Source organism: Poromitra crassiceps (genome assembly GCF_964638095.1).
Source record: "Poromitra crassiceps genome assembly, chromosome: 1".
NCBI classification, from domain to species: Eukaryota; Metazoa; Chordata; class Actinopteri; order Beryciformes; family Melamphaidae; genus Poromitra; species Poromitra crassiceps.
In genome coordinates, this window is record NC_139623.1 from 108,676,376 (window position 1) to 108,686,660 (window position 10,285).

Consider the following 10,285-nt stretch of genomic DNA (forward strand, 5'->3'; position numbering starts at 1 on the left):
TTACATTGCTTTGATTTCCTTGAGTACGTTACGGAAAACCTCCACACAAACCTCCCCAGTGGGATGCCTCAGGGAAGCCAGCCTCCACGCCGCCTCAAACGTCTCCTCGGAAATATTCACACCCACGTTGCTGAAGATCTCTGCAATCTGTGGAGGGAACGGCAGGAAAGCAGGCATGACAATCTGACTAAAACTGGTCACGTGATATATAAAACTGAAGCGTGACTGGAGGGTCATGAAAAAGTACTACTGAATCACTACTCATCACTACTACACAATGGGCCCTATCTTCCCACAGAACACAGGCTTTAAACTGGCATTAACGCAAAAATACGTGCCTTGCGCCTGCCTCGGGAAGATAGCAACATGGTTTTAGGCCCCGAAATGCGATTTACGCCAAAGAGGTGTGGCGCAGTGCCAGAATAGGCCAGAATGGGTGTTTCGGCCTTAAATACCGGCCTAACGATATCTTCCCCCCTGGCATTAATTTAGCGCTTAGCGCTTTTCAAAACCAGGCCTTATTCAGTGCACCGCGGATATTGTGTGTATTTACGCAGAGCTCTCCTCTGCCGATCTCACACTCTCTCGCCCTCTGTCTCTCTCGCGCAATGGAAAATAAATAGTTATATCGTAGTTTTGAGCGCCTGTCATTCAAGGCTGTTCTCTCCCCCTCTCTCTCTCTCTCTCTCTCTCACTCCCTCTCTCTCGCGCATCAGACAGGCACAAAGACCAATGGAAAAAACATTGTTATATGGTAGTTTTGAGCCCCTGTCATTCAGAGGCTGTTGAGCCACATGTGAAATCTCCCAGCATGCATTGAGGCTAATACATTTCGAGAATAAATATCAACCAAATCAGCCTAAATTGCCTAAAGTGGTCGATAGAAATAATGTTTTTGTTCACACAACATGCAATTCTCGAACATTTCAATATTGGCCAAAATAAAACATAGAAATCCAAACACAACCCTATGTGAAACATATATGTAACCCAGGTGGTATATATATCCCTCGCAGATATAACGTTATTTAGATGAGAGACAGCCTGTGATGTCCGCTCCGCTCCAATAAGACTTGGCTTACTTCACATTTACTTTTACAATAAAAACACATTTATGCAATGACTTTACATAATGTAGGCTATATTTATGTGCATCATCTGCAGCACTGGAGAAGAAAAGGTAGCGAGAGAAAACGATATAATTCTAATCTGGACAAACTTTCACCAATCTAATCTCATCATGACATAGGCCACATAGGGATAGGCTATATTTTTCTAGCCAATGCATTTAGAACATTCTTTTCACTTTGATCTTGATATAGTGTAGCATATTTACATGCTTGCAGTATTTAAACTGCAGTTAGATTGGTTTGAGAAGCATCATAATATGGAATATTATATATGGAGACAGACGGGGATGAAAGGGAGGGGGGGAGCTCAGAGCGCTTGGCTTTTCTGACCGGACTGGATCGCTCTGTGGAATTGGAGCTTAAAAGGGAAGCTTGTGATTCGTTTACTGCACTTCTCCAATGAGCAGATTGTGCATAATTTTACGCTTAAAAGGCGTGGTTATAATGCTTAAGGCCGCCTGTAGTGCTGACACCAAAATATCGAGTGCGCTGGTCCACACCCACTAATCTGCGCTTCGCCTGGCACTAAGCGCAGTTTTTAGGCCGTCGCAACGATAGAGACCAATATCTACACAAAACCTACTGTTCCACTACTTGATTGTTATTGAGATGTGTATATATATTTAAGTATTTTTATTGCAAGGTAGAGTACAGTCCATATTGGTAGTAATCAGACATATTTTCAATAAAACAATATGTAACTTAGAATGTACAGTCTCCCTCTATTTTTATATAAAACCAACACAAAACAAAACTAATAAAACTAAGCTAAAACAAATTCAGACAAGAAAAGAAAAACACACACAGGCACTACTATTACAACAATGAAAGTGCTTGTAAAAGTTATGCATGGGGTCCCACATGAATCACCCGTCACCCCTAACCTCGTCAAGGTAGGCCAGAAACGGGTCCCAAACAACTGAAAATCTCCTAAGTAAGTTGGTTCTCAGGAACCTGAGTCTCTCCATCCGTATGACAGAGATCATATCCGCCAACCACAGCTGAAAATAGGGTGGAGAGGCGGACCTCCATTCCTGTAGAATGAGTTTCTTGGCAACGATTGTCCCGTGTCCCCTGCAGCCGTAGGGAAGTTCAAAGAGGAGTCCGAGCAGCCGAAGATGGCGAGTTCTGCCTCCAGCTGAAGGGTTATTTTGTAGGCCTTAGAGTACCAGTCAAATACTTTGGCCCAGAACTCAGTCAGCGAAGGGCAGAACCAAAAAGCACGAGACAGAGTGCCCTCTGATACACGACACCTGTCACACAGTGGTGAGACAGACGGGTAAATCCTGTGCAACTTATGGTTAGAATAGTGAAGACGATGAGTGACTTTAAATTGAATCAGTTGGTGTCTACTATTAACTGAGCAAAATTGTATCACAGACAGACTCCTATTCCATATAATGTCAGATACGTCAATGCCAAGTTCCCCCTGCCACACTTCTCTAATCCTCTCAGTAGAGGCTGTGGTACAGTTGTCAAACAGACATACAAATCTAGAAAAGAGATGCTTGGAGTGAGGAGGTCCTAGCAGTACATCGAAAAAGGCATGTTCATTTGGGAGCACTTCAAAGGAGCGAATCCTGGACCGAATATAGTCTCTGAGTTGCAGGAATCTGAGCAAGTTCGTGCCGGGCAACTCAAACTTCCTCTTTAGTAGATCAAAGGATTCAAAATTACCATCTATGAATATGTCTTTGATGGAAACTAGCCCCTTCTCACTCCAAGCATGGTAGTTTCTGTCTGACCATGGAGGCAGAAAAGAGTGATTGAAACAAATTGGCATATAGACAGAAACATCTGGTAGACTCAAAACACTCCTAATTTGGTTTAGAGTTTTTCACAACAAAACGTTAGGGTTGTACTACAACCCGGGTTTTACGAGTGAGAACGAGAGCTCTCACTCTAGTGCCTTATCCGCTGCGCACGCAGCCCTATGGAAGACTGTAATTTTGCCCCGAAAAATTACTTTTATTGAAACCGACCACCCACCAGTAGGTGGCGTGGTGCCCCCCTGGGGCTGACGTGGCCACCCACCTCACCCACGTGACTACGTCACGTCCCGTCAGCCCCGGGTACGCCACTCATCCTTCCAGCCAGCTGAGAACCGACGCAACCAACGACGCATCGACGCAGCAAGGCTGGGTAGTGAGAGCTCTCGTTCTCACTCATAAAACCCGGGTTGTAATACAACCCTAACGTTTTACTTCGTTTCGAACTCAAGCTCTCACTCTAGTGCCAAATTCAACCGCCCTTGCTGCCGGGAGCACCCCACAGGGCGACCCGAAAGGCATCGGTGAACCACGGCCGCATGGCAACGTTCATGCCTGACCGTCTGACATATTAGAGTGGCAACGATACTACTTTCTTGCCACTGACAGTACCGCGTGCGCGAACCGCGAACCGGACACGTCGAGACTGTAGTACCTAACAAACGTGTGATGAGAGGACCATGAGGCCGCGGCGCACATGTCCTCCACCGAAACACCACGCAACAACGCAGAGGATGTCGCAACACCCCGTGTAGAATGCGCCTTGATACCCTCCGGGGGTATCTTACCCACGGCAGAGTATGCCAAAGCGATCGCCTCCACTATCCAGTGTGATAAGCGATCCTTGGAAAGGGGCCCACCCTGGGCCTTCTGCCCAAAGCAGACCAACAACTGGTTTGTAGTGCGTAATGAACGCGTCCTGGCCACATAGGCCGAGAGCGCCCTTACGGGGCACAGCATGTGCAAGTGCCTCTCCTCACCCGAACTGAACGGCGGGGGACAGAATGCTGATAAGTCTATGACCATAGACCTAAAGCTGGCATTAATATTCTTAGGTTGGTAAGCCGGGTTAGGTCGCAACGTAACCCTGCGCCCATCATTCCCAAAAACCATACAGGCCTGCTGCACCGAGAGGGCAATCAGGTCACCAACTCTCTTTCCTGACGACAAGACGACAAGGCCAGCAGCAGCGCGGTCTTTAAAGACAGAAGTTTTAAATCGGCGGAGTCCAAGGGCTCAAACGGATGACCCGTTAGCCCGTCCAGCACCGTAACCAGGTCCCATTTGGGAAAGACGCAGAAATCGCGGCCACGTACACCTTAAGCGACTGCAGGGACTGACTCGCATCAAGCAGGCTCTGAAGGAAACAGAGAACTGGTCGCACACTGCAGTTCACTGGATCCACGCCCTTACTTGTGCACCAACACGAAAAGACCCGCCACTTGTACGTGTACTGAGTGCGGGTCGAAGCAGCCCTAGCACTCTGAATAGTGCATACCACATTATCGGGCAAGCCCTGGGCTAGCAACTGGTCCCGTTCAGGAGCCAGACTGCTAGCTTCCACCTGCCTGGGGAGGGGTGGAACACCTCCCCCTCCGCCTGGGATAGGAGATCCGCCCGTACCGGCAACGCACAGGGCGGACCTTGCGCCAGGGAGACCAGGTCCGCAAACCATGTCTGCCTGGGCCAGAACGGGGCCACTAGAACGAGCCGGAGGCGCTGTTCCTTCACCCTGTCCAACACCTGACGGATCAGGGGGATCGGTGGAAACGCATAGAGCCCCTACCGTGGCCACGCGTTCGCTAGTGCGTCGTGTCCCAACGGGGGGCTGTCCTCCTGGATCGAGAACCACAGTGGGCAGTGCGTCGCGCGCCGCGATGCGAAGAGATCGACACGGGCATGACCAAATCTGGCCCAAATCTGTTCCACCACCTGAGGGTGGACGCACCACTCCGTATGACGGGGATAGCCTCGAGACAGCAGGTCGGCGCTGTAATTCAGCCGTCCCGGCAGACAAACCGGCGACACTGAAAGGAGACGGGGATACGCCCACAGGTGAATCCCCACCGCTAACTGGTTCAGCGCCTTCGACCGCACACCGCCCTGTTTGTTCAGGTGGGCGATCGCCGCCGTATTGTCCGAGCGAATCAGCACATGGTGTCCATGTATGATCCGCTGGAAGTGAAGCAGAGCCAGGCGAATCGCCTCCAGCTCTAGCACGTTTATGTGGCGAAGCTCCTGAGCCTCTCACCGGCCGTTTGCCGAAAAATGCCCGGACACCGCACCCCATCCCCAGAGGGAGGCGTCAGTGCGAATTACCAATCTGAGCGGGACAGGGCCCAGCCGAGTGCCTCTCGAGAGGTAGCGGGGGTCCGCCCATATGGCCAGCACCTGCCGGGCCTGACCTGTCAGAGGAACCCTGCGATGACGGTCCCTGGCCGGGTCCAGGCGAAGCCTGAGGAACCAGATTTGGAACGGACGCATGTGTAACCTCCCCAGAGGGAGCACATGCAGTGCTGAGGCCATCAGGCCCAACATGACTGTGCACCGATGCACTGACACCGAGGAGCACAGACCTATTGCCCTCGCTGTCTGCACCGTGCGAGCCTGTTGCTCCGGTGAAAGGCGGGCCCGCATGGCCCAGGAGTCTAGCTCGAGCCCCAGGAAGGTCGCCGCCTGCGCTGGGACGAGGGAACTCTTCTGCCAGTTCACCAAAAACCCTAAGGTTTGGAGGTGATCGGTCACCATCTTGGTATGTTTCGTGGCACAGACCCTCGAGTTGGCCACTATAAGAGCGTCGTCGAGATATAGGAAGACGCGGATCCCCCTCGCGCGGAGGGGGGCCAAGGCTGTCTCCACACAAACCGTGAAGGTTCGCGGGCTCAAAGACATGCCGAATGGCAAGACACAGAACTCGTAGGCCTTCCCTTGGAAGGAGAACTTCAGGTATTTCCTGTGTCTCTTGACCACGTGGACATGGAAGAACGCATCCTTCAGATCCACGGACGTAAAGAAATCCCCCTGTCTCAACGCGTTGAACAGGCGGGGAAAAGAGAGCATTCGGAACAGGAACTTCCTCAGCGTCACGTTGAGACGCCGAAGGTCCAGAATAGCATGGAGCCGTCCTGAACAAGCATGACTATGAATATGAATAAGAATATGAATAAGCACAATATGAACAAGCACCCCCACTCGGCTCATTCAGGGCAGGTAGTTTTATAACTTGTAGACAACCTGCTGCACAGGCTAAATGATGCACATAAATATAGCCTACATTATGTAAAGTCATTGCACATAAATATAGCCTACATTATGTAAAGTCATTGCATAAATGTGTTTTTATTGTAAAAGTACATGTGAAGTAAGCCAAGTCTTATTGGAGCGGACATCACAGTAGAACCGTGTTACGGCTGTCACTCATCTATATCACGTTAACTTTGCGAGGGATATATATTCCACCTGGATTACATATATGTTTCACATAGGGTTGTGTTTTGATTTTTATGTTTTATTTTGTCCAATATTGAAATGTTCTAGAATTGCATGTTGTGTTAACATACATATTATTTATATCTACCACTTAGCCTATTTAGGCTGATTTGGTTGCTATTTCTTGTCTAAATGTATTAGCCTCAATGCATGCTGGGAGATTTCACATGTGTGGCTTTGGTAGGGGAGCCGGCGGCGCAGTGAATATTTGTTTGGGCAGAATGATATCGTTTTCTCTCGCTACCTTTTCTTCTCCCCCACTGCACAGGTAGGGTGATGCAACAGCCTCTGAATGACAGGGGCTCAAAACTACGGTATAACAACTTTTTTTTCATCGGTCATTGTGCCTGTCTGATGCACGAGAGAGAGGGAGTGAGAGAGAGCACAGTAATATCCCCGGCGCACTGAATAAGGCCTGGTTTTGAAAAGTGCTAAGAGCTAAATTAACGCCAGGGGGGGAAATATCGTTAGGCCGGTATTTAAGGCCGAAACGCCCATTCTGGCCTATTCTGGCACTGCGCCACGCCTCCGGCATAAAGCACATTTCGGGGCCTAAAACCATGATGCTATCTTCCCGAGGCAGGCGCAAGGTGCATTTTTTTGCGTTTAACGCCAGTTTTAGCGCCTAAGGCCAGTGGGAAGATAGGGGCCTATATGATTGTTCCAATGTTCTAAACATTTCCAATGACTTGAGGCGGGGAGGTGCACGGGGAAAAACATACTTTATTGACACAGGAGAGATCATTCAAAACATTTTTTTACAATGAAATACAGGCCCATAGGTTAGGCCTACATGTCTTTTCCAAACGCATTCACTGCAAACAACCATTATCTCCGCTTGTCACAACAGAGGGAAACCGCGCACTTCAGTTGGACGGCGGTCTGGCATTTCGGCTTTGGAAATAATTTGTGTGGGATAAGGTGCGTATGTGTGCACTTCTCAGTGACTTCTCTTCGCCACTAAGCAACTGGGGCGCTGGACCTAAAGATGGGTCAGGGTTGGCGTAGATTATTTGGGTAAGTTGTCTTGTTTTTTTGCTGTTTTGTTTTTTACATCTATACGTCTTTGGGGGACGTCATTGTGGGACACCTTTGCAAGACGATACTGGGTGGTGAAACACGGATTGGATCGAGTAGATAGTCACTGGACAGGTTAGTCATGGTTTTAGTAGGGATTCTACGCAAGGTTTGATAGATGAGACCCCTGGACAGCTGCAGCAATGTTTTGAAGCATGTCAAAAACACTTCTCCTTCACCTAGCTGAGTGAGTAATTGTTGGACCCAGGATAGAGTCACTACAAAGCCTGCATGTCAAAAACACCTCTCCTTCACCTAGCTGAGTGACTAATTGTTGGACCCAGGATAGTCACTACAAAGCCTTCATTCGGTTTAGCTATTCATTATGAAAAGGTTTAGCACAGTATTTAACTTTTCATAATGAGCAGCCAAATAAAATAATGTGTGTTTAACCTATTTCGGAATGTCTTAGATGTCTTTTTCCTCAAGGTTTTTCTTTGCTTTTCATTGGTAATATTTAGTCATGATGATGTTTGTGTTAACAGATCATAGTTCACAATTTACCCTCTCTCATGATTTTAGTTCTCTCTCTATAGAATAACAAGAAGTTTGAAAGATAAGGTATCAACAAGCTGGTAGTGCACTATAGCGTGTGTACCTGGTCCCTGGTGCGGGGGCAGAAGAAGTGTTCCTCGTGAGCGCCCCAGAGGGAATGAAGTGCAGGGTAGAGCAGGCCTGCTGCCGTGGCCGTATCACTGTAGGTATTAGTGTCATCGATACGCTTGAGCCGCGGCGCCGGCAGGTCGCTGCGCACTGTGGGGATCCCATAGGCCCGCCAGCCTGTGGAGAGACACTTCAGCTGCTCACTAAGGTTTGTTAGCAGTTGCAAATGACATGAGAATGTGTCTGAGTGGGATCTACAATATGTAATATACAATAATATACAATGAAATCTAGAAATCAAAAGATGAAAACACTGCACACTGTCATATACAAGGAGGATGTCCATAAACACGGTTGTTTTATGCATGAAGAGCTATTAAGGTTACAGGCTACACAACATTTTACACAATAGTGTCACAAAACATTTCATAGACATTGAAATCAATGCAGAAAGCAAGCAAAGAGGTTAAGGTAGTAATATCTATCTATACTATAATGACGATAGTGTCTGTCTCTCTGTCTCTCTCTCTGTCCTTCGCGTATCTCGAGAACCGTTGGTCGGATCGACTTGAAACTCGGGGAGTGCGCTGATGGCGACCCGATGGAGTGCAGTGCCCTGTTTCCGTGCGATTCGGACGCGAAACACGTTCGATATTTGAATATTTGTCTTCAGTTCTGCTCCTTCAAGCCCTAAGCCCCAGCTTTAAGTAGTGTCGTTGACAATAACTGAGAAAGTCAACACAGGGTCGTCAATCTCAACGACCCTGTCAACGACCCTGTGTTTACTTTGATGTGAGTAGATTAGGGGAGGCAGCATCCCTCCTCAGGTTCCAATTAAAAAATGTCTTGCAAAGAGGGCAGCATGAAATGAGCAGAGAATGTATTTGTAAGCTGAATAAGCAGCATTAATATTCATGTATCATCAAGTCTGTCATGAATAAAATCAAGGGGAAATAATCAGTAGAGCTCATTGATCTTAGTTAAGTGAGATTTCTAAGAGGCTATAATGGTAGGCTATAATGAGTCAAGCATTCAGAAATAATATCCTCTATGGCAGGGGTGCCCAAATTCTTTCCCATGAAGGGCCAAAACTCAATCTGGGTGGAGGGCCGAGGGCCAAAAATAAACGTTGTGGAATTACATTAAAATGTATTGTGTTTATAGAAAATTAACATTCTAAATCTAAAATAACATTTCAATATAATAATCTACTTTTTATCTGTTTGGTAATTGTAATAATTTGCAATTAGTTATATATATTTTAAAAAACATCTGCATTTGTGGGGAGCTTAAACATTTAATCAGTAAACACCCCGTTAAAAACAGTTGTATTTTCCACCTTTGTAATCAAGAGAGAAATTTGACTTAATTCACAACTTGGCCCCAAATTGGTCAGCACTGCTCTACGGTCACGCCACTTCCGGGAACCCCCATCCTGTGTAAGTAGGGTTCCCAGAGTAAAACCTGGCCATTTCCACAACTGCTTCTGGATGAGCATCATCTGCTGCATGCCATCGAGAACCGTTGGTCGGATCGACTTCAAACTTTGGGAGTGTGCCCTATTGTGCAGTGCAGTGCCCTGTTTTCGTGCAATTCGGCATAGCGCCACCTACTGGCAACATAAAAAATGCTGTTTATCTCAAGAACCGTTCGTCCGATCGACTTCAACTTTGGGGAGTGTGCTTAGGGGGACTCAAGGGAGTGCAGGGAGCTGAATTCCGTGCAATTTGGCATAGCGCCACCTACTGGCAACACAAAACGCGCTTTATCTCATCCATTCATCTGATCGACTTCAAACTTCAAACTCGGGGAGTGCACTTAGGGGGACTCAACGGAGTGCAGGGAGCTGAATTCCGTGCAATTTGGCATAGCGCCACCTACTGGCAACACAAAAAGCGGTTTATATTGATAGCCATTCATCTGATCGACTTCAAACTTGGTAAGTGTGCTGCTGGGAACCTGACATAGAGCAGTGCAGAATTTTGTGCAATTCGGCACAGCGCCACCTACTGGCAACACAAAAAGTGGTTTATCTTGAGAACCGTTCATCCGATTGACTTCAAACTTGGGGAGTGTGCTCCTGGGAACTCGAAGTAGTGCGGCGCTGAATTTCTTGCAATTTGACATAGTGCCACCTACTGGCAACACAAAAAGCAGTTTATCTCGAGAAACATTTGTCCGATTGTGACTTCAAACTTGGGGAGTGCGCTGCTCGGA

The 10,285-nt window shown here is 47.7% G+C and overlaps 1 protein-coding gene across 1 annotated transcript in view; it reads right to left on the bottom strand.

Annotated features, from left to right (window-relative positions):
- efhb (EF-hand domain family, member B) overlaps positions 1-10,285 on the bottom strand; it is a gene marked incomplete at both ends in the record, with an annotated part of 29,255 nt that continues 18,970 nt past the window's right edge. Inside the window, 2 exons of the mRNA XM_083632411.1 lie at positions 1-147; positions 8,064-8,245. Coding sequence (XP_083488537.1) covers positions 1-147; positions 8,064-8,245 — 329 coding nt within the window. The remainder of the gene's footprint in view (positions 148-8,063; positions 8,246-10,285) is intronic.